This window comes from Sturnus vulgaris, chromosome 20 (assembly GCF_052056855.1).
Source record: "Sturnus vulgaris isolate bStuVul1 chromosome 20, bStuVul1.hap1, whole genome shotgun sequence".
NCBI classification, from domain to species: Eukaryota; Metazoa; Chordata; class Aves; order Passeriformes; family Sturnidae; genus Sturnus; species Sturnus vulgaris.
Window position 1 is genome coordinate 11,695,840 of NC_142262.1, and position 24,712 is coordinate 11,720,551.

Here is a 24,712-nt window from a genome sequence, read left to right on the forward strand (position 1 = left end):
TCACTCAGCTACTGCAGCTCATACCAGAGACTTATCAAAATTAATCTGCAGGAAAATTAAATTCATTACCTTAAAAAGCAAGGGAATAAATCACAACCAAGAGAAAATCAGGAAAAGCTGCCGCCACTTCAGACTAATCTAAGATTGTGTGAGCACATTAAATTTTTTCTCATCAATGACACAAAACAAATTCATAGAAGGAAACGGTATCAGCTGTTATTATAATGCAGAACACAAATATGTTATATGAGTTTAACACTGCAGTGCAAGTATAAAGAACATCTCAAGCTGTTTGTATTTCCAAACAAGACTTGAGGGGTCAGAGGAGGGAGGAAGACATGTGGGCAGGCAGGATGATGGATGGCACTCAGTGGCACGCTGTGTTTGGGTCTACTCTTGTTTTTGCAACAGGATCTCTCTGATTACTCTCTGAATAGAGAATAAGGATGGTTACATCTCATTGCTCAAAGAGAACATTTTTTTCAGAGCCTTACAAATTAAATAGAACATTGTAAAGCAAGCAGTCAATGAACTATCTGGTGTTGTTTGTCACAAATCACCCAACAGTGTCAGAAGATTCCCTGGGGGCACCAGAGGTGGGTTTGGGGGCTGACAAATAAGGTAAATGTGCTCTTGTCCCTATGCTCAGCAGCCCCAGCTCTGCAGAAGCCGTCTGTGTCACTGCCTTTATGGATTGTCCAGCCCAAATATATAAAATATAAAGCAGGGGCACACTGAGCCCCTAAGTAATTGTCTCAGCCATCAAGATGATATAATACAGAGACTTCACAAAGGATGGAGGAAAATTACTTTTCCAAATCCCATCCTTCCAGAGATTTTTGTAGAACTGGCTCCTGGCTCATAGGGAATGATGGACGGGCCAAAGCTGCCCAACTGAGACACTTCTTGAATGTCACCAGTAAGAGAACAATCTGTCTCCAGCCAGTCTTCCACACCTCTAAATGCAGCCCTGGCCACAAAGCCTTTCTTTGAAAGCTACTGAGGCTCCTCATTGATGCCAAAGGAAACTGCAAGTCCTCAGCAATTCACAGAAAAGGGTGACGTGGGGATTTGGGAACCACTGTGTATGCAGGGAAATGAACCCATGAGAAGGACTTGAGGTGTTTTCTCAATATGAAGGCTTCAGGCAGAAAGGTTGTGGGAAGCAAGATCACTTAGAACAGACAACTGATCTTAACCCTAAACAAACTAGGGGCTGAAGCTGCAAACAGAGGCCGCAAAGCAGAACACATGGCAATAGTTTCTCTACAAAAGCTTAGTATTTCCCAATGAGCCACCTCTGTGAACTACCTTACTTAAAATGGAGACACCATCTCATCCAGGGACTGCATGACTCAATAACTCCAAAAACCTCTCACTGGGGTTACCAGGTTGATTCTGGCCTACATTCAAAGCATGTAAGAATTCTCTTTGTGATGGCACAACCTCTACAAAAACTCTCACTGGCCTCAGTGCAGTTTTCAGTGGGCAGGAGTCACATCAAAGCCAGCACTGAAAACCTTCCCAAGGAAGTGCAGAGCCAACATGGAGAGTTAACAGCTTTCTCTCTTCAAAAAGGATCTTAAGCTCAGGACAAAAACTGCTACCCATATTGTCCAGTTCTGTAACAACGACTATGCTGAATAAATAAAAAGCAAGGAAAGCAAGAAAAAAAGAATATATTTGCAAACAGTGCAAATGAAGATGGATTAGAAAATGATGTCTTGTTTGCACTGGATAGCACAGATGTTGTAACACAGCAGAATTTAAAAAGCAGCAAATGTTTCATTAAATGAAGCAGTGAAAGAGAAGAAAATGTCAAAACTGAAATATCTGACAAATTTTGGGCAAGAACTCACCAAATTCTCTGGGTTGTTTCCCAAAGCCAAGACACCAGTCTCTCATATACAATTTATCCATCCCTGTCTTGTCTGGTTTTGACTGGTTTTAGCGTAACTATTTACAGGTTTTATTTAATCAGTCAGGAAGGAAAGAGTTCAAGGAACACCAGGAAATATGTGGCAAAATATAAGGTTAGATCGCTTGCACTGGATTATTTTCCTCTGGCACACCACAGAAGAAATAACCCCAGTCAAGGCCTGAATACTCCATGGTCTGCAGGGAGCAAGAGCAGCATTATTCAAGGGAAGTGACACTTTAAAGAACTTTAAATTAGCTGTTGACAGGCAGGTAGATAGATTGATGAGTGACTGCCCAATGTCCCCAACATTACCATTTTGTGGTGAAAGCAAATATGAAAGGGGGAGAAGTAAGAAAATCCATGAAATACGGTTTTGCCAATCTGTGGTGCATTCAGATGACAGTGAAGTTCATTTAAGGACACTGGAAACATAAAATAAATTGCTTTCTCTGAATCCAAAGTTGACAGAAAGCTTCCTAGTTATATTTTTGACTCCAGAAGCACTTCAAGCCATGCTAGCAGACTATGATAAAAATAAAATAATAATAAAAAAAATAAAATCCCCCCCATCATTTTTCTTCCTACTAAGTGTTCCTTCTCCCATGGCCCAAGGACCACATGCAAGGGAGGCAGAAGTACTGGTCCCCTGAACCACACAATTAAGTCTGACTTACTGTATCTCCAACAGATGCCCTCACTGCAGTGGTCCCTAAAATACATTTTTAAGTAAAATTAACTTAGGAATCTGCAATTAGCACTGTATTTGAGAACAAATCAGAACAACTTTATTGAAGTGCTCTAACTATTTACCACAAAAGTGAATTTACCCCCAAGGTTCACTTGACTATTTTGTCTCAATTTTCTTGTAATTTCATCTCTCATGCTTTTTTCCAGTCTTCCAAAGGTGATGGATAAAACACAGAAATAAATAGGACCAACTGTTCACAGAAGCCTAAAGGAAAGCATAATTTTGTTATAAATACTCTGGCACAAATCATGGAAATGCAATACTAAAATTGTTTGCTGAATCATTTATGAATTGGGCCTTCAGTTTCAGTTTGCAAATAAGCTAGAGGATTTTTATTGATTTTTTTTCACTTTGCTTTTTTAGTTGCCAAACAGCCTTTGAGAAACTGAACTGATACATAATCAAGAAAACAGAGGGAATGGGGAACTTTTTTATATTGATGCAGGACTTTTTTTTGTTGGGGGGAGGAATTTATTTATAGATGATGACAAACTTTATGATCACAAATTTTTAAATTAATTTCCTAAGATGCCACAATTCTGAGTTTTCAACCAGCTAAACATGCAAAAGCAACACACATTTTTCTGTTTGCTCGTAGATGGGAAGTTTTTAAGATTTATCATTACAAAACAAAAGTTCAGTGGAACATAAGTGCATGCTGCCACACCATGCATAGAGTCATCACACATGGAGAAATATGTAATATAAAGGGAAATTCTACTGTATTGAGAAATTCAGTATTTTACAGCTGTGAGTGCCCAAACTCCTCACATGAAAGTTATAAACATGAAGAAATAGCAAGGAACAGAGAGGTACATTTCCTTCTTAAGTGTTTTGTCTCAAAGTGCTACTTTTCGTCATCTGAAGAGGGAGAGAAACTTGGAAATAGATAAAAGGTTTATTCCTCCGTAGCCAGAGCAGGTGTGCATTGCCTTACCTGATCTGTCCTCGCACCAGTGGTCTGTTTTTAGTCCTGTTCATATTTGAGTCAAATGGAACCTCAAAGAACTGTAATTAAAAAAAAGAAAGGAAGAATTAGAATGAAAGGATACCAGAAAACATGCCATGCATGGAATGTCCTGTCTGCATCTGCAGGTGCTTTAATCTCTGTTTTTGAAGGTTCAGGGATACAAAGAAAATAGTAAATGGGTTTTATGGAGCTTTGATAGTCTGCATCGATGCTTTTGGCATCCCCATAGAAAGAAAATCACCCAGAGGACAAAAATAGTTTGCACAAGACCCCAAAAGTACATCATTTGAAGTACAGTTTGATTCCAAGTTCTTTTCTTAACAGGTCTGACACATCTTTTAGGCAAACACAATTACATTTGCAGACACACATGGAAATAATGGAATCATTACGGTTGGAAAAGGATCATCCAGTCCAACCAGCACCACCACTGTGCTCACCATTAAACCACATTCTCAAGTGTCACATCCGCAGGTTTCCTGAATACTTCAGGTATGGTGACTCCACCACCTTCAGTGGGCAGCCTCTTCCAATGCCTGACAAGCCTTTCAATGAAGACATTTTCCCTAATGCTCAACCAACACCTCCCGTGGCACCAGTTGAGACTGTTTCCTCTCATCCTGTCCCTGTTCCCTGGGAGCACAGCCTGACCCCCATTCTGCCTGTCCCCTCCTGGCAGGGAGTTGTGCAGAGCGCGAAGATCCCCCTGAGCCTCCTTTTCTCCAGGCTGAGCCCCCCAGCTCTCTGACCGCAGTTTTATATTAATACAAATTGTCCTTTCAAATGTTGCACTTCTGCCCTTTAAAATACAAACACTAAGGTTTTTTCCAAGATCACCTACCTTGCCAGAACCTATAACCCACTCCAAAATCAATCAATTCTTGTAAAATGCTACTGGAACTGCTCTGAGCCTCCAGTTGGAGCAGGAGGGCGTGAACACACCATATGGTGTTATTTAATGTCACAACCCAGTATGACTTTAAACATGGCCTATGGGAAAATTCAGGCAGCACTATCTGCCTGCTTGGAATTCCTTCAGGCTTCTGTAGGATGTGTTTTGTAAGAATATTACTGGAAAACCTGAATGCACTTGCCATCCAGACAAATCTAAAGCCATTCAGTTTTACATGTGCAAAACAATAATACAAGTCATAATCAGAGATTTACTTACAGAAAGAGTAGAACGTATTTACAGAAATAATATTTTTTACTGATGTTATGTCTGAGGTTTTCAGGTGGGATCTCAATTATAGAGGATATGCAGGAAAAGTATCATAACAAATCACAATTAACATAACAAATTACCATAACAGAACAGTACTGTGAGACTCACAGTAAGCTCAGTGTAGCCAATCCACAGACAGAGTTTAGGTGATCCTATGATAAAGGACTACATGATAAAATCTATTCCAGCAAGTTGATTTAACATTTTATGCTACAAAATGCTCAATTAACAAACATTTCCATTTTGTCAGTCCATGTTACTGGTCCTGCAACTTACTGAGCACTCCCATGGGAACACCAGTGGACAGAGACCATGGGAGCAGCAAGAACCTGTCAGACCCCTTCAGATGTACCTCAAAGGAAAGATGTTCAATTTCCAGTCCCATGGAGTTTCCAGGAGCTATCTATCCCATCTATTACCTTGACATAATGACTATAAAACAAACAGCAATCTGCCTTCCAATTCTATTATAGATATTCCTGAAGCAAACTCAGGCAGCTCAGCCAGGAGTTATGAGAGGGGAAGGGAAGGGAAGGGAAGGGAAGGGAAGGGAAGGGAAGGGAAGGGAAGGGAAGGGAAGGGAAGGGAAGGGAAGGGAAGGGAAGGGAAGGGAAGGGAAGGGAAGGGAAGGGAAGGGAAGGGAAGGGAAGGGAAGGGAAGGGAAGGGAAGGGAAGGGAAGGGAAGGGAAGGGAAGGGAAGGGAAGGGAAGGGAAGGGAAGGGAAATTAGTTCATACATCTTCTGCTTTGCCTGAACTCTGTGGCACAGCACTGGGCAGCTCCTACGGTGATTTTTAGGCAGCTGACAGGGAATTTCTCATCCACTATTTGCTATGGCTGATGTGCAGTGGTCAGGGTCATTCCCAATGACCACCAGAGCTGGTGAAAACTCCGGTTTGGAAGAAAAGCACTGAGGGGTCCTTGCCCTCCACCTTATGCTGGAGGGACAGGTCAGATCTTCTCAACTACAACACTAATCTGGAAGTGTTAGATGCTTCACAAAGAACCTCTAAGATACAGACACAACTTCCTTCGGAGCAAGGAAAGCCCCCATTTGGAGCTGAAACCAGCTGATTGCTTCTGGCAGCTCAGGGTTTTGTTAATGGTTTGTTTCACTGTTACATTTGAGAGACAATTATGGTAAATGAAGAAAAAAATTACATTTGACATCAGACTGGTTGAGCAATACAAGGGAGCAAACTCTGTAGGGCGAAAGTCTGTTGCCCAGAAAAGTATCTGGGCTATGATTACTTTTTTTTGTAAGTCATAGGTTTTATTTCTACTTGCAAAGGTCTGACTGCTTTGAGTTACTTCCAGTTTAAATTTGTGCATGTGAGGAGATTTTTGCTTATTTGACAGTATTTAAGTTTATGCATAAAGGTATCTGTGTGCAATGGATAAAACCAAAATAATGTGCAAGTTTTAAATTCAATGTGTCTCAGACACAGAATGGCTAAAATGACGAGCAGTTGAATAGTCAACACCTGAAAGAATTTAAACTTACGCAGTTGATTCTCAATATAAGCTGATGATGCCTTGCTTACTGTATCAAATATTTCCATATATTTAATATAGTAATCAACCTCTGAACAGAATATAAATTTTGAACAAGAATCTCCTCTGCTGACTTAAGTAGTCAAAAATGTCTTTGTCTATTGTATACAGACATTGTTGCTCCCGAAATTCAGATTATTGCATGACTTAAGACTGAATTTTTCTGCTTTTTAAAATCTGACAATTGGAATAATCTGTTACTCTCAAGCGTATGTATACAGCATGGCACTGTACTTCCAACTGAACTATACTTAAAATCCTTTCACTTGCAATGCCCTAGATTCCTTCAATGAACTAGTTGCTATTCCATGTCAGCAAGATGCCATTTATCAAACTTTCCCCATTTTGCTCCCAGATGTTCAGCAAAATTCTCCCTCCATTTGCAATTATTTTCCCCTGGTATTCTAGAAAAAAAAAAAAAAAAAAGCCATGCATCTCAAATATCATTCCATAGGAACGAAAGAGTGAAGTCAAACATAGTATCTCATGCCAGGCCAACAGAGTCCTCCCTGTTTCAGCAAACAGTAAATTCAGTAAGATGAAGCCTAGATAAATAAATATTTTAGAAGCACTCAAGAGGCTTTTTCCTCAGGAAGTCTGAATGCATCAGTTCAGCTGGACATGCAGAATATTATCTGCCCTCAGTATCTGGGAAACTGGCCACCAAAAGGGCAGACTGAGGGTTAAATCTACAGCATCTAAGAAGCCTTGAGTGACAAAACTTGGCAACAGCTCTCAAGAACCTAACCTAAATTTTAATCAGTATGCATGAACATTTAAAACATGACGATGGCAAAAAAATAAAAATCAGGCCAGCCAGTACTCTGTGGTTTATTTCTCTGGCAGGCTCATCATGCTTTTTGTGCAGATCTCATCTCATTAATATAGAGAAATTATATCTTAAACATCTCACAATTCGTAGATAGCTGTCATATTACTGCTCAGAGCTGTTTACACCCATGGGCTTTCTGTCCTTCAGCTTCTTCACATTGGTTTCCACTTCATTTATAAGTGAAATGTTGAAGAACATTTAATTTCAAGCTACCTCTTGGAACCAGCAGTGCCTGCAGAGGGTGGCTGAGCACTCAGACCTTCAGAGAGCTCACAGACTAATAATTTTATTAAGTCTACACCAAGATTTCTTTAACAACACCTTGCAGATACAGATTACACTATGCCAGCACTTTCAGCACTGTTGATGGGGAAAGAGGACAGCCTGTCTTGTACCTCTGCAGGCGACTTCCACTCCTTCCATCAGTTCACAGAATCACAGAAATCTCCTGAGTGGGAAGGGACTCACAATGATTATCAAGTCCAACTGCTGCCTCTGCACAGACATCCCAAGAATCCCCCTCTGTGCCTGAGAGCACTGTCCTAACATTCCCTGAGCTACAGCAGCCTTGGGCTGTGACCATTCCCTGGGGAGCCTGTTCAGTGCGCCAGAACCCTCTGCGTGTTGAACACCAAGGCCACCTATTAAGTTTCCCAAGACAGTGGCCTGACAATTTCTAGTTAATTAGGCCAGGGGAGCACATGCTGCACTTGCCATCCATGGTCCTACAGGAGAGATCTCATCTACTGAATTACAACAGTCCAATACCTGTTCACACAGAAACACCAAAGTGCACTAAGAGGAACAATATGCTGTAGAGTTTATCGAACATATCTGCCACACTTCAGCTAATAAACATCTTTCATAGACCAATCTGGACTTCGAGTGTATCAAGGACCAGCCTGGCCACTGGCCCAGCTCTAAATGGTGACATGTGGTGGAAACAATGGCAGCAGAAACAGGCAACTAGTGTGCCATGTACTGACATAACATTTTACTGTAATGCTAAACACATATTTACAGCAGAACTGATAATCCCAGGAGCCTAAAGACGGAATGGAACCCTATCATTAGAAGACAATTTAATTCAAGGTAACTCTGAGATCCTCCCATTGCAAAACCACCCCTGAATCCAAGCAGGCTTCCATGTCTTCTTTGCCATCAGAATTGCCCTCTAGATCTATGTATTAGGTAAATTTTCAGCGCTAATGCATGAAGCAGTCACCTTCTCCTGCTGGGCTCCAAACCCCCCCTGTGTTGTTCCACGTGGGGAGGTGCAGATGAGCTATAGGTGATGGCCAAAGCTCCTCAGCTAAAATCTCTTGCTACAGACCCAAGCAAACATTAATACGAAACAAATAAAAACCACTACAGCTAGATGCCCCACTAGAGCATTTCATTGAATATCTACAGCCAGAGGTGAAGCAGGGCTGCATAGGGCAAGTCTTGCAAATATTGATCTGGTTGAATTAGGTGTTTCTGGGGTTCTCCCAGTTCTCCAGAGCTACAGAAAGCTCTGTTTCTCTTTGGTGTTCTTTGGTATTGCCCAAGAGCAAACAGTTAACCAGAAACACCACTGAAACACATGCTGGAAACCAAAAAGGTGCATGATCCAAGGAGGAGCAGATGGACCAAAACTGTGTGGAAAGCACAGACTGTGGATACCTGGGCAATAATCTGCAGTTTTCTGGAAAGATGACATCCAGAAAGCCATTCCTTACACAGCTGGCCATGCAGCCTCCAAATTCATCAGGTTTCAGCACTAGCCTTTCACATGAAGTCTCCTGCTTTCCCCACACAGCCAAAGGAAAGTTGCTTTAAGCAACACTGGAAACCCACCAGACCACAAAGCATCAAGAATTTTCCTCTGAGCCTGTTCGTCCTCTCCATATTATCTCATTATTTCTATTCCTCATGTTTTCAGTGATTTCTCTGACGTTGTCATAAGGCAATATATAATTACATAAATGGAGAAGAAAAACATAACATATAATGCTTGGTAAATAAAATCAAATCAATTATTACAGATTTCCTTCTGGTTTCCTTTCAATCACTTTTATATGAAAACGATAAAGATTAATTAAAGCATATTACAAAAGTTTTTTTACTCAATTGTACAGAGATGTGACTAAAAAAAGTGGTGGGAAGGATTTTCCAAAGCACTCATGTGCTGATCTAACAGGATTCTTACTGAAGTCAATGGCAGTTTGACTTCAATGAGAGAGAGAGACAGACCACACTGAGTGACTCCGAAAGTCCCACCCTAATTGTACAAACAAGGAAAGACTTCAGAGACTGCTGGCTTGGAGATTGTATATTTGAGAATCATAAAGGGCACACAGCACCTGTTTGTCTTCGAGATATGAAAATAAAGCAAGGCAAATATTTTAAAGATTAGAAATAGCTTTTTTTTTTTCTTTTTTTTTTTTAAGGCAGTATCTGAAAACCTTCTGGCTGTGAAGTTCCCAGTCTTACCATAGATCTGCTCTGGTATTTTCCATCTCAAAGAGGATTCTAATTAAAAACGAGATTGATGCAAGGCTGAACAATGTTACTTACAGACAGAGGAGGGCAGCTAAACCCCAGACTGTCAAGTCCCATGAAACTGGAAAGGTCTGCCACATAAAGGATCTGACTCAGTGTATTGTTTTTTCTCCCACAAAAGACACATTCTTATTATTACCCAGCATTTAAAAGCCCGTTGCCCTGTACAGAGACTACAGCAGAACAAAATGGCTAAGAAAATGTTGATACTTGTGACTTTAGAGATTTTTAGGATGGAGAAGGCAGACTCATTGGTTTGCACTCATCTGACCTGTTGGACTAACAACCTGTCCCGCCAGCTCTGCTTTCAAGTGCTCAAGAGGTGATGCTGTTATTCTCCTGACCACTCACAAGTGTGGCTTTCCAAGGATTCCCAGAGACACTGTCCCCAGAATGGGGCATTTTTTAGTTTTTATGTGGCTTTTAGTATTTCAGTATCCTTAACTGGCAGCAGCGGCTGGAGCCGCCAGCATGCCTGGCACAGTGCTCTGTGCTTGTTTCCAGCTTATCCAAGTCCTTTTGGTGGCTCTGACCAACAAAACAAGTGGTCACTGAACTCTTGGAGCTTGGGCCTCTTCCTCAGCACTTTGGCCAAACAACATTCTCTGCTGATACCACAAGTGCCATTACAAGGAGCTTGAAAAGCTTACGGCTGTGATAACGTGGAGTGTCCCAGCAGCATGTTCCTCATGCTGCTGCATCTGTGGGGCTTGTCACAGCCATGAGGGGTTGGGACAGAGGAGAGGATGATGGAGACATCCTGAAATGCACTGCTGCTAACTAGGGAAGCCCAGCTGGATAAACCACTGGCTCTGCAGGTGTGGTTGTGCTTGTAGCACTCACTTGAGGAAAAGCAGTGAGGGTGGAAGGAAAGATCCTGGGCCTGCTGTGTCCAAACCTGCTGCAAGGAGTAAGGAATTACCAATAAATAAGGAGTACATGTCTTCTTCAGTGTATGAATAACTTCACAAGTTAAATAATATGACCTGTGTAGCAAAATTCTTAATTTTTTTCTTGGAATAAAGTAGATAATCTACTTTTTTCCAAGAAAAAATTTTCTTGTCTTCATTTTGAATCAAGTTTTTTGTACCAATGCATGAACAATTAGCTCATTTAACCTCATTTTTTCAATGCACCTGATGCCCAAAGCTTGAAATGGGAGAAAAGACATAAATCTCCTGGTTTAGTAAATGAGAAACAGGTCAGGTGACCACCGATGAGCCTGGCTCTTCTCATAAAAATCATATTTTGCTAAGAAGATAGCATAACAAAAATGAAATAATAATAAAAATACAAGCAGGCCCTTATAAGCTGTTCCATCTTGAAAACTGCTGACTTGGTGAGCCACCTAACTAATGTATTCCCAAGGCCTCACAGAGGTCAGCCACAGCTTCAGGGGAAATGAAAGCTGGATACCACAGACAGGTTTTACCTTATGTGATCCACACTGGAGAAATAAACTCCATGGGAAGGAATTCTGCCTTCTGGCCAGTTGCCAAAGACAAATAATATTATACATTTACCACCAAGTCCTTTTTATTTAGCACACAATTAATGCATCCACAAACTCAAAGCCTTTCTTGAGCCCCTGCTCCAGGACTACACACACTTGCCTATCAATGCTTTTGGGCTCCTCGATTAAAGGAGGTAATTTCCAAGTGCAGAACACACTGCACTGAATATCTTCCCATCATTTCAGATTTTGTTGCTGTCAGGCTCTTCCTTTTCAACTTAAAATGAAAACTGCTAAAAAATGTGTTTCAGTTAGATAAACAACTCATGCCCTTCCATTGTGCTCACCCAACCAACTGCACCACAGAACGACCTTATCTGGCCAAAAATCAGCTAATTTCCCTCTGGATCTTTCCACTTTTTGATCTGGGCCAGGTCACTCTGGACACAAAAAGAGGAGAGGGAAAGGCTAAAGCTGTCACACAGCTCCCACCACTGTGCTGGTGCATCGTGTACCCCAGGAGAGAAACAGCACCACAATGTATGTCTCCCATTGAGGGGTTAAATCATTCTTTTTTCCACATCACGGAGATGAGGCAATGAAGCAACATTCATCTCTGCAGCCCTGGAAAAAGAAAGGAAAACTTCACCTCCGCACACACACTTCCACAACTGAGCTCTGATCACTCCACATCTGTTCCCTACCCCTGCAAGTTTTTAATGATGAATTATCATCATTAAAAAGATGCCAGAAGCATCTGACGTCTGTAACATGGTTTCTTCAGTAACTACTTTATTACTACATATTATTATTATTCGGGTTGAAGAAAAATACCACCTTTATGCCTTACCAAAATATCCCCTGAATCACTTTGCAAAGACATTTTCTTCAAAAGATTTCTTTGCATTAAATCATAATTGTCACGATGCCAGCACGCCATGAGTGCAATGTATAATTTAAAAAACAAACAAAACTTCAAATAACAATCTCTTTGCTGAAGATCGGTATTGCACAAGGTCAGTATCTGGTTTGAGTTACTGTATGTCCTAAAATACACCAGGAAAGGTCCTCTGGACACAGTGCAGCTGCTTTGAGAATACTGCAGATAAAATCTGATACTGAAGATGGCTTAGACAAATTCCTGTGGTGGAATAAAATTGTTACTCAGGAACTCTTGGGGAAGTATTTCTGCTGCTCAATGCAGTGCTTAAGTGAAGCAGGAGATCCCGAGTCAGCCAGGAGACACAAATCTCCTCCAGAGGACTGAGAACAGAGGCAGGAGTGGCAAAGACTTTATTTCCCCCTAGTAACTACAGCAGGATCCTAAGCTCCTGGATTTAGCCAGGGCAGCTGTAGAAGGAGCAGGTCACTCCAGAGCCCTCCAGACCATCAGTATGAGCTGCTTGCAGTCCCCTGTGACTACTAGAGAGCTATAAAATCAAGCAGCCCCACTGTGCTCTGCTCTTGCCCAGGAGATGGGAGCAGGGAAGTAGGAAGGTGAGATTTAAATCAAGTCCACACATCTCCTGGCTGCAACCCATGTGTCCCAGATCCAGGTCATTTTAATCAGCTTTTTATAAATTGTCACAAACTATTAGAATACTATACCACCTCAGTGTGCTTCCTGCCAGGAGTCTGAATATTAATCCATAAACTGCTCTCTTACATCACATGGAGATGTGTTGGTTTTAACTGCTCATGGCTGACACGTCCTATTAGTGAGGCTTTTTTCTTACAAGACATACAAAAGTAGCATTGTACGTACGGCAGCAGGTTTGCCTGCTTTTGAGGAGGCAGAGGTTATTTCAGTAGGTGCAAACACATAAACTGCTCGTTCAAAATATCTTTCAGTTTCAGAAATAATTTTTATACTTGAAGCTCCCGGTATCTGTGAAAGAGAATTTGCTTTGGTCTGGCCATATTTGGCAAAATGAAAATCTACTCCTCCTTCTCGCCAAAATATTAAAAACCTCAAAGCCCCAAAACCCACAATGGATGAAATGCAGGAATGCTGTAACAGAATCAGTAAAAAAGTTTAAATGTGAATCAGGGTGTGAAGCGGCATAGGCCTTTACTGATGTGCCTGAGCAAAGCAGCATGCTAACATTGTCCAAATGTCACAGAGCTGACCTGCTCCACTTACACACAACTCGAATCTCCTAATCAAATCATTCCTCAGGAATTACTACTTTTAGATATTAGGAGAAGATATCAAGGAGAGCCTCAAGTCACGTTTTTATATACACCACACTTCGGGAATCGATCAAGTCTACAGGAGAGAGTTTACAACAAAATTTAAAGCCAACTTTCTCCTGTTGTTCTGATGTCTAAAACGAGAGCAAGAGAACCCTGAGGGGCATTCAGGACTTAGACTGCACTGGAAGAAAAGCCTCATTGCTTCCCTCCACTGTGTGCTCCCAGAGGCAAAAGGAGCCCACTTTCTAACATATTGAAGAGTTTTAATTGTTAGGGGAGAATATCACAGCACACTGATGAGTGCAATATTGTAACTTCATGTGTATGACAATGGTTTTGTTTAGTTTTAGATCTTCGCAGTAAAGCAAATTAAAGGAAATCACTCTCTTCCATCTGTATAGAACTTACCAGAAAGCTATCAGTATATTAATAATGCATTTTTTTCTTTTATTAATTTCACAGATGTTTGATGTGGCAGGCCACGTGTGGGGTATTTTCAAGGCCTTCTCTCCTCCTAAGGCTATCACAGATCAGTAGATCCAAAAGACATGGAAGAGATGCTCACAAGTATCTACATATAAAGACTCTGGTCAAGCTTAAGGACTTTGCCCATAGCAGGCTAGTTTTGGTAAGGGAATTTTCTTCATTAAAATATGGTTTTATGCAGAATGTGTAGAACTGCCAAATAAAGTAACAATACAGTAACAATATAATAACAAATATCCAAGGTGTAACTAATAACTTAGCACCAGCTTTGCAGTAAAATCTAGTAAAATCCAGTAACCATATTTTCTAAAAGCAAAATGCACCAACTGGGACCATGAACTGGGGATGACGATCACTATGCTCTTCTCTTGAGGACTGGATGACAAACCTGTACACTGAGAAGTCACATTACAAAAGACATCTCAAACCCATAATTAGGTCTCACCTTTCCTTTCCCTTCATTAAGAATGAAAGTGAAGCAAGAGTCTCACGATGACCCACTGGAAAGCACAAACACCCAAACCTGTTGCAGGGTCATCACACCATCCATCTTTCTAAAGCTGTCAAGAAATGTTTGTCATTCCAGTACTGCTTGTATCACCTAAATGCTAAGATAACACACTCATCAATCTCAAAAGAGGAGTTGAAAAATAAATAGTTCTGAGTCATGTTAGTAAGAGGGATTCCACACACTATTAATTTTAGCTTGGAAACCAATTAAGACACCAAGTCAAATTACCTTCCCTCTTTTTAAGGTATAATGACCTATTCACTTGCGTAAATTTATTTATTTTGTGCCAGTGATCCTTTTGAAAGCCTTAGAAGCTTAAACAACATTAATTTTAATCTGACTTGTGGCAACAGGAAGATTTTTGCCAAAAGGCAAAGATACGGACGAAATAGGGTAATTTTCTCTATCTTAGAAGGCTACTCTTAAAATATAAGCATAGTAAGAAATATAATGACATACAAGCAAGACTTGTTCTAAGCATTGCATGAGCATCAATATGTTGGAATAAATTGGTGCTTTCCACATGAAACTTGAAGTAGCTTTTGTTTCCTTCACCTCCACTGCAGCTTCTTGCTCACAAGTGCTGTTACAGCAACACTTTTCCACATCAAAGCAAGTGTCCAAAAGTTCACACAAGGGTTATTAAAGCAAGAACTCCCTGCCCAGCCAAAGGGCTCAAGCTCCTGCAGTTCATGCCATGGATATTACCAGAGCAGTGAACTTCCTGCGGTTTTAAATATTGACACAGAAATGCCACTCTTGTCAGGTCTGTCTTCCAGGTGCCTCAAATGTCACCTTTGTTTGCTAAGTGTTAGTCCAATATGAAGTTTGCTGAGTATCTATTGGGGAAAAAAAAAACCCAACCTTGTACCTCAGTGGCCTGATTTCTCCCAGGTGCCAGTATCCATACATTCGAGAACTTCTGGGGACTGTTTCCCTATTTCCAGCTCCTTCCTGTTGGCGCCATCACAGGGATGTGGAAGCTTTGACTACACGGGTCTTGCTAAAGCTGGATGGCTAGGACTAGCACTTTGCTCAATCACAAGAAAAAAAGGGGAAAAAATAATCTGGATTCAGCAGGACACTTGACTGAGGCACTTTGTGCAAGGTGCTAAAGCCAGACTGCACCATGGGAGTTTTGGACTTTGTGTTCACTTTCCATAAGACTAAACCCAGAATCATAAAAAGTCTTTTTGTGGTAATGGAAGTGCATTACAGTGTCTCATCCTGGATCAAAACCTTTCTTTAGGCAAGTAAGAATACCTACATAAGGAAAGACAGAGACTTCTTCCAAGGACATGGAGGGCCAGGACAAGGGGAAATGACTTCTCACTTCCAAGAGGGCAGGCTCACCTGGGGTATTAGGAAAAAATTCTTCCCTGTGAGGGTAAGGAGGCCCTGGCACAGGTTGCCCAGAGAAGTTGCAGCTGCCCCATCCCTGAAAGTGTCCATGGCCAAGTTGGACGGCCTTGGGGCAACCTGGGACAGTGGAAGGTGTCCCTGCCCATGGCAGGGGTGGCACTGGATGGGCTTCAAGGTCCATTCCAACCCAAACCATCCTGGGATTCTGTGTAAGAAGAAGAAAACAAAGGATTGGAAGTCCAGCATCAAGGTTCCACTGATCACTGCTGGCAAGTCCCTACAAAGAATTTAATTTGCTTATCCTTGAGCCCAGATCCATTTGTGGTGCTCCACTTGCTCTAATGGAAACTCTTGAAATTAAAAGAAAAACAGACACATTACAAACTGAAACTCAAATACATATTTCCATATTTTTATGACCAAAAATACATGGTGAAACATCTACTTTTGACCAGATTTCAAGTTCTTCAGTGAGGAAAGCATGTGCAGATACCTGAGAAATACTAACTTTGCAATTTCAAAACAAGCTTATAACAAGAAGTTCTTACTCCAAAACAAAACCCATAAAATACATCCCAAAAAACCAACATGCTTAAAAATTCACATTGTATTAAAATTCAAATTAATTTCCCCATGTAGGCAAGTCCTTAAATGTATCCCTCCATTTAATTACATTGTAGTTCCTGTGTAGATAAGTCCCAAGATGCTCTTACATGATAATCGTTAAATATGAAGTGGTGAAATGAATTGCAACATTCAGTAAGGCTCCTTATGAACTAAGATTTATAGAGGAAGCATTAAATAAAATGATCAAAGCACATGGTTACTATATCTGTATGTCATTCTGGGTAAAAATAATTAAAAACTTGAAAATTATAAATATCTGGGCACAGATATTTATATTACCAAAACTGCTGCAGAAGGTAGTGCTCAGCCCACCTACTTATTTAACTGAAGCATTAATCTTAGAAAGAAATCTAAGTGCATTTTACAAGTCATTTAAACACTGAACAAATAATGAAAATAACTGATAGAATCGTGTGATTTAGTAAATACAATTTTTTTATTAGCTCTCCCTTAGGCAGTTGTCTAAAAAGCTGAGGTAAACTCTCAGTTTCACTATGTAAAAAAAATTTTAAAATCCAGTTTTGATAAAAAAATAGAAATTACACAAATGGTTCCAATTGTAGTCCCAGGAGCAGCAACTAGAAAAATAAAATAAGTGTCATGAGGAAAAAGGAACTTTGCCTCACGTGCCTTGTCCCAGTGCAACATTGGGCATCCACCCCTGTCACACTCCTTGGCAGTGTCTCTCTAAACAAATGCTCATATAGATAAAGTATATTTTTAAATATATTTTCTAAACGAAACCATACCCAAGACAGGTTTGGAAGATTGCTCATAGGCTTTACAAGCACTTCATTTACACACCACCAAACACACTTATTATATAAATATTTACAGTTCGGCAGCTCCCTCTCCAAACCTGCACAGGTTTTCTCTGTTGGGTTTCACCAGTGATATTTCTTTTGAATTTCCACATTTGCAGATGCTTTGCTCAGACAGCCTTGATGGGTAACAGTTGTACCTATTAGCAAACAGGCTGCTGACAGCTAAGCCAAGCTTCTAAAAGGAGGAGAGGAGAGGAGAGGAGAGGAGAGGAGAGGAGAGGAGAGGAGAGGAGAGGAGAGGAGAGGAGAGGAGAGGAGAGGAGAGGAGAGGAGAGGAGAGGAGAGGAGAGGAGAGGAGAGGAGAGGAGAGGAGAGGAGAGGAGAGGAGAGGAGAGGAGAGGAGAGGAGAGGAGAGGAGAGGAGAGGAGAGGAGAGGAGAGGAGAGGAGAGGAGAGGAGAGGAGAGGAGAGGAGAGGAGAGGAGAGGAGAGGAGAGGAGAGGAGAGGAGAGGAGAGGAGAGGAGAGGAGAGGAGAGGAGAGGAGAGGAGAGGAGAGGAGAGGAGAGGAGAGGAGAGGAGAGGAGAGGAGAGGAGAGGAGAGGAGAGGAGAGGAGAGGAGAGGAGAGGAGAGGAGAGGAGAGGAGAGGAGAGGAGAGGAGAGGAGAGGAGAGGAGAGGAGAGGAGAGGAGAGGAGAGGAGAGGAGAGGAGAGGAGAGGAGAGGAGAGGAGAGGAGAGGAGAGGAGAGGAGAGGAGAGGAGAGGAGAGGAGAGGACATGGTGACCTGCAAATACTGAGATGCCACAGAAAGACCTAGCAAGCCCCAAGCCTTTCCTTGAGGTGTTTCTCCTCTCATTCCAGAGTACTTCAGTCAAACCTCACCCTAGTCAACCATCTCACTGCCCAGCACCACTCAGTTGTTAGCAAACACAGTCTTTGATTAAAGAAAGATAATGCTGCTCCAAGTTATAGACTGCAAAACAAACCATATTTACAGATACAGAATTGTACAATCATAGCATGGTTTGGAAAGAATCTTAAAACCCATGTTGTTCCAACACCCTACCATGGGCAGGGACACCCACCTCCAGACAAGTTTCCTTCAAGCCTCAACCAACCTGGCCTTGGACACTTCCGGGGCTGGGGAGTCCACAGCCCTCTGGGAAATGTGTGCCAGGACCTCACCATCTCTATATAAATATATTTTAGAAGGGCTGTTTATCCTGCTTGACTATTCAAAATAAGGCAAAGACAAAAAAACCCACCATTGTTTAATTTTGCTGTATCCTCTTGTCTTTCCTCCCCACAAATAAGTAGATTATGATCAGCATTTTACAGAAGATACTCCTTTAGGGAAGGAAAATAGGTAAATGAGACCAGGAGTGCAGGAGATGTGTATCTGCACCTTCCCTGAAACTCTCTGGACACAGAACAATGAACACAGAACTCTCTGAACACAGAACATTGGTATTTCCACCATCACCAAGCCACGGTACTACAGGAAAGCAGCACAAAATCAAACCAAGTATGAACCAGCAAAGTTCCCAATGCAGCTCTGTCTCACCCCTGCAGGGTTCCAACTCTTTCCTCGCCTGGATTTCCACAATGGGCACGGTCCATGATGACAGATTTGCAGAAATGCCACAGCCAGGCTTTGCCTTCTTATCCAGAGGACAAAAAGTAACTCTACTGTGTATTCCCAGAGGAATAATTGTCATAAGTGTAATTCCCAGTGGAATTACTGTGACATTCCTTAATGTCACAATAATCTATTTCTAGGGTAACATCAGATTACAGGGGACTTGGGTTTTATCTCAAAACAAACTGGCTGGGGCAGGTCAGCACAACCAGCATGGGCACACCGGGAGCTGCTCCTGCTCCTGCTCCTGCCCCTGCCCCAGCAAAGGCAAGTTCAGGCACACTGTGCTTCATCCATCCCAGCACTCACATCATCACCACTTCCCCAAGGAGGAGCTGCACCAGTGCTTCCCAGCACTGTGCCAGACCAGACAGTGGTTTTATTCAGACAGTGAGTTTTCTTTAGACAGCACTGGAATTTTTCCAGGCTAGATAAAATCTAAATTTTTCCATGCAAAGAACTAAAATACTCATTAAAAACACAGGACCTCATCTATGTTCCGATACTCCTCGTCAGGCATTTAGTTTTGGCCACTGTTGAGACAGAATTTCTTTGTTCTGACCCTGAATGACTTTCCCAATGCATCTTACAGGTGAAGGAGGTTCCGGCTGCTGCCCTCCCACCTACTCCTTAATTAAAGATGCTGAAGTCTGACATAAACCATGTTACAGATTAAAAGTGGACTGTGATACATGAGAAGTAAGTATGTGGATAGGTTTTGGAAAACAGACTGTTGGCAATTATTTTGGTGTTTATTTAGAATCTTTACATAGGTTTAAAAGAGGTAACAAGAAGAATTTTTGCTATTTAACAACAGAAAGAGGAGAAAAGAACAATTGCCAGGAATTGTGGATCTCCTTAGGAATGCAACTAATTACAAAAATATTTTCTAACTAACATGGAAATGCTGTTTAATCAGAATTATCTGAGTTCAAAGAGCCATGAGAAGCAGGAGCAGCACCCTTGTCTTGACACCTAGGGGCTGCTGCTCTCCCAGACATCAAGGCACTAACACAGTTAAGGTGCCTCCACAGTCAGGTTCACCCAAACACCTTTCCCATGCAGAAATCAAACATGCATTTATCAGCCAGAGGAATATGCAAACATAAGGGATTTTATGGAGGAGTTTTTCCCTTCATAAAGAGTCCCAAAACTTTTAGTCCAGAAGGTCTTAGATTATCAGGCTACAGCCAGACTAGTACAAAGCATCCTCGATGTCTAGACCAAATGAAAGGATTAGCAAGTCTGCCCCAATGCTGATTACACCAGGCTCATACTATTTTTCCAGCGGATGCTTTCATAATTAAATATCAAGTAACAGGAGGCACTTTAACATTTTTGTCACCCTCACCTATGAAAACAAAAAGTATTAAAAAGCATTCTATGGCTGCAACAACAACCTGTCAAGCCATAAAGAGAAATCTAGATTTTAGTGAAGGAGATCCCTTGGGAATGCCATGTATCAGCAAAGCAGAGCAGCAATCACATTATGCCTGTAACTAATATGGACAAAGTGGAATGAGTCATAAAAGCCAACAAAAACCAACTTTCATTCTGATTAGCGATCACAGACTAATTAGGCTTCAACTGCAATTTAAAATTCGGTGGCACCATCAATCACTGGGGTCTCTGCCAGCAGCAGCCGTGGGCGCCTGGGGATGTCCGGGACAGCAGCTCCGGAATGTGCCGGGGAGCACAGGGGCTCCTCAGACAGCAGCTGCCATCATCTGCAGGGTGTGCAAACCCCAAAGCCTCGAGCACAAGAAAGGGGCTCAAGGGAAGCTTCCCCAGGCTCCAAGTTTTCATCTAGTTAATTCTCCTGGTCTGGGCAGGTGCATCAGCTCTTTGGACTGAAGAAACATGACAGGTTTTAGCTGTTTGGAATAGCTAATGCTCTGCATGATGCAAATATATCACATTTTAAATTCAGTCAAGAGCCACTCATATAGAAAAAAAATCCCCAAAAACTAGATTTCCGGAAAAAAATGAGTCCTTATTAGAGGAATAAACAGGCTAATAATGGACCTATTGAACAACTTTCATAATTTGATAATTTCATCAAAAGACAAGCTAGGCTTTTATGGGAGTTTTTTGTTTTAAACAGCTGCATGTAAAACTGGAGCAGGTTACCCAACCTTCCTGTGGAGGCAGAACAAAGAGAGGGTGAACAGTGTTAAATAAGTGGATGGGGCTGCACTGCCCCTGGAGCACAGGCAACTATGTGATACACAAGGGATCACTGGTTCATAAATCACTAAGAAGTTTATGATAACTGGAAACCTTCATCCCATTTCCAGCTTAGATTTACACACAGTTAATTTCTGCCCACTGATTCTTTTGCCAACACTGCTCTCCAGCCACAGCAAGGTCCTTTTCCTCCTGGTACTTACCCCTGGATATATTTATGGAGCAATCAGATCTACTCCAGCTTTTGTCCTGCCAGGCCACAGAAGCCAAGCTCTTTAAGCCACTCCTTGCAGGTCCGTCTCCTTGTTCCCTCCCACATCCCAGCAAGTTATTTTCAGCACCTGTTCCCATTTGAATTATTTTTTCTTGCAGAATAGTGCAGTTTTACAGATGACTATCTGTTAATGGCATTAATGGTTCCCAGCCTCCATGGAAATGCCTCACTCGAGTCAAGATTGCATTTGCCTTTTTCACACTACTGCACAGTCATGCTCTAAAAAAATATTTTTTTCCTTTTCTATTCCTTCTGCCTGAGAAACCTTCAGGCTTGATCCAAGAGTAGATAAAATTCTGAACTAAAAAGCAAAAACCTGGCTTTTAACCTAGGTCAGGTGTTAATAGCCCACAGAGTGATCCTAAATAAATAATTTCATGTTCTTATTTTTTCATTCCCACACTTAACTTAAACTTACCTATTTAAATACAGAACTCACTGAGGCCAAGCATCACCTCTTAATCTGAATTACCCCAGTGCCTTAAAACGATTCTGCCTGTGGCTGGAAAAAATCCTCATGCCTCCTAAGTTCGAAAGTTTCATGAAACAATCTAGCTCTCAATTATTTTCCTGGTTTGCCATTGTTTGGAAAGACATGTATTTTAATGCACAGCCACAATAAGTATATGTAAATAAAAAGCAAACTGCTAAAGGTATTAGTAAATAAAAAGCAAACTGCTAATGGCTCACTGAATTATGGCAAAATCCAAAGGCACTTCCAGGACCTTGTAAATGTTCCATTATTTTTGAGAATGTTCCCACAAATGTCCATTACTGAGCAACCTTTGGGGGACTGCAGTGGCTGTGAGGTTTACTGAAATCAGAAGTCAAGCTGCATTTGGGGACACATAAATCCACTGAGCACTTTGCAATGTCTGCTGTAAAACCAGAAGAGACGCGGACAGCACTCGTCAGGATTACTCCAGGCACACAGCATGCTGTCCCATCATAAAAATGAAACTGTGAAGAAAGGATAATCTCCTTTGATATTCTTCAGAAGTTTTTACAAGTTATACAAGTTAACAGTCAGTCAGTCATACAGGACGCAAGAGAGGCTGTGGCCCTTCCCTGGAGGAAAAGCCCCTAAGCCAAAAAGCTTAAAACTCTCCCCTGGAGAGAAAGCCCTTAGGCAAGGCTCTGTCTTGTTTATGGTAAAAGAAAAGTCTCTCCGACAGTACCCCTTGGTTGTATGTAAATGTTTTGTACCCCACTGGCCCTTTCCCTTTGCTCTGCCCCTGGACCCTCAGATCATTGGCCCTGTTGCTCTACCCCACCCCCTGCTTTCCCCATATAAACCCTGCTCCCTCTGCCCTCGTTGGTCAGTCTTTGTCCCTGGACCCCATTGCAGCAGAAGAATAAAGATCTCTGTGGAACCCCATGTGAAGGCTCCTGTCCCTTTCTTCAGTGTCACCTGCAGCAGCTCTCACAAAAGAGCTGAAATCCCTCAGGAAAAGGCAGACTGTGCACCCAAGGGTGCCTTTCTCAAGACACTTCCTTAGGAAGGTTGCAGCATTCTCCCACCCTCGCCCGCCACCACAAGTCATCACATGGAAATACATAAAAAGTGAAAAAAGCCCTCAGCACTAGAAAAATTCCTCATCCAAAGGTATCTTGAGGAGAGGAAACCAATCCTTCTGGACTTGCCATAGGGCACAGGAGATCTAAGCATTATCTGCAATCACAGAATCCCAGAATGGTTTGGGTTAGAAGGAAACTTACAATTCATCACATGCCAACCCCTGCCATGGGCAGGGAAACGCTCCAATAGACCAGGTGCCCAGTATGCCATCTAACCTGTCCTTGAACAGTTTATCATAGAGAAATTATATCCTACCAATCAATATCCAGATGGGAATTTAATGTCTCCTAGGAGAGTGCAGCACTACCATCACTCATACAGGTTGTAATTTAGGCACATACACAAACCCCCCATAATGCAGAAAACTGAAACCCAAAATAGGTCTCCACCAAATGCAGCTTCTAATACTGCTAATTAAAAATACAATAGTATGAGATGCATAATTATACTAAATAGAAACACTTCTGAGTTGATAAAGTTTTAAGAGCTAATACTTTGAGGTTTTTTTGGTTTAAGTCATTTAAAACACAAGTTGAATGGCAATAGCCAGCAAGGAGCTGTGGAATTACCCAAGGTTTTGCTGCCACTTGCACTAACACCCGAAGATGAGCATTCCCAAGAATCTGAGCTGAAAAAACCTTCCCCATTCACAGAGCTGGGCAGGAGGATTTCTAAATGACACATTACAAACAGAACACATATTAAAATATTTTTTAATCTTATTATTGGAGCAAAAATGTATCCTGTGTGCTATTCATGCCATGCTCCTTCAGCTCTAACAGTGGGTTCAATCCCATCCTCAGCCCAGACATACTGGAGGATGCTGAGGAACCCCCAGTGGGAGCAGCATGAGGTGCCAGCAGCTCTGCCCAGCTCCAGCAGCATAGTGCCTGGTACAACTGCAACACATGCTGAGTGTCTTTCTAATGGCAAAATAAAACTTCTCAGGATGGCAGGAACATTGAGAAAGAAGCTTAAGGAGAAATTTCAATGTAAGGTTTTAGTGAAGGAAATGGTTGATCCTCATCCTTCTTACTTATCACTCCTACAAACCCCACATTTCACAGTCACAACTGTTACACTGCCCTAGCTTGGTTCTTCTGTGAAAGGCCTATTTGATTTTAAAATACACTCTGGACTCCAGTTGTCTGCCTCAACAACACACTGCCCTGAAATACGGCTAAAATAAAGAGCCATCCAGCTCCCCACCACTTGTCTCTATGGTTCATCTCATCCTCAGTATTCACCCTCATTCACAGTTACTAATTTAAATTCCAGTACGAAAGAAAAGTCTGGCAAAAACCTAACCCCAAGTGTCTGCTGCGGGAATAAAGAGCCAGCAGACATCCCAACAGGTATCACCAATGGGATAATCCCAGTATGGCAACCAAAAGCTCAGCCATCCCTAATCATAGTGAAAGGTTAGGAATTAATTACACTGGAATGACAGCTCAGTGCTTTGGGCATCAGCTTCCAAATAACTGGACTTGTTGGGAAGTCAACAGTTGAGTTCCAGACAAGGGAGGGCCAGATATTATTAGTGTTTTGAAAAATACATAATTTAATGGTGAAACACAACTTCTTCTGCCTGTTTTTTAAAGAAATTGAAAAAGGATTTTTCTAACTGGATCTTCCTGTGTGATACATGACTGACATATTTGGTAGCTGCAGAATTTTATTCCTTTTCTCAAGGCATATAACATGATAACCACTCCACTGTGAATATCAGGAATGATTTCAGGAAATAATTTTTATTTATCATTAAATGGAAGATTACCTGAGCAGCTGCTATTATGATTATTATGATGATTATTATTATTATTACTGGCAATTAGCAATTAGCA

The 24,712-nt window shown here is 41.6% G+C and overlaps 1 protein-coding gene across 4 annotated transcripts in view; it reads right to left on the minus strand.

The window, feature by feature from the left end:
- The window catches only part of COX10 (cytochrome c oxidase assembly factor heme A:farnesyltransferase COX10), a 144,107-nt gene that overhangs the window by 70,238 nt on the left and 49,157 nt on the right, over window positions 1–24,712 (minus strand). For all 4 annotated transcript variants that reach the window (XM_088176584.1, XM_088176583.1, XM_014891225.2 and 1 more), the window contains exon 5: window positions 3,607–3,677. In XM_088176584.1, coding sequence (XP_088032710.1) covers window positions 3,607–3,677 — 71 coding nt within the window. The remainder of the gene's footprint in view (window positions 1–3,606; window positions 3,678–24,712) is intronic.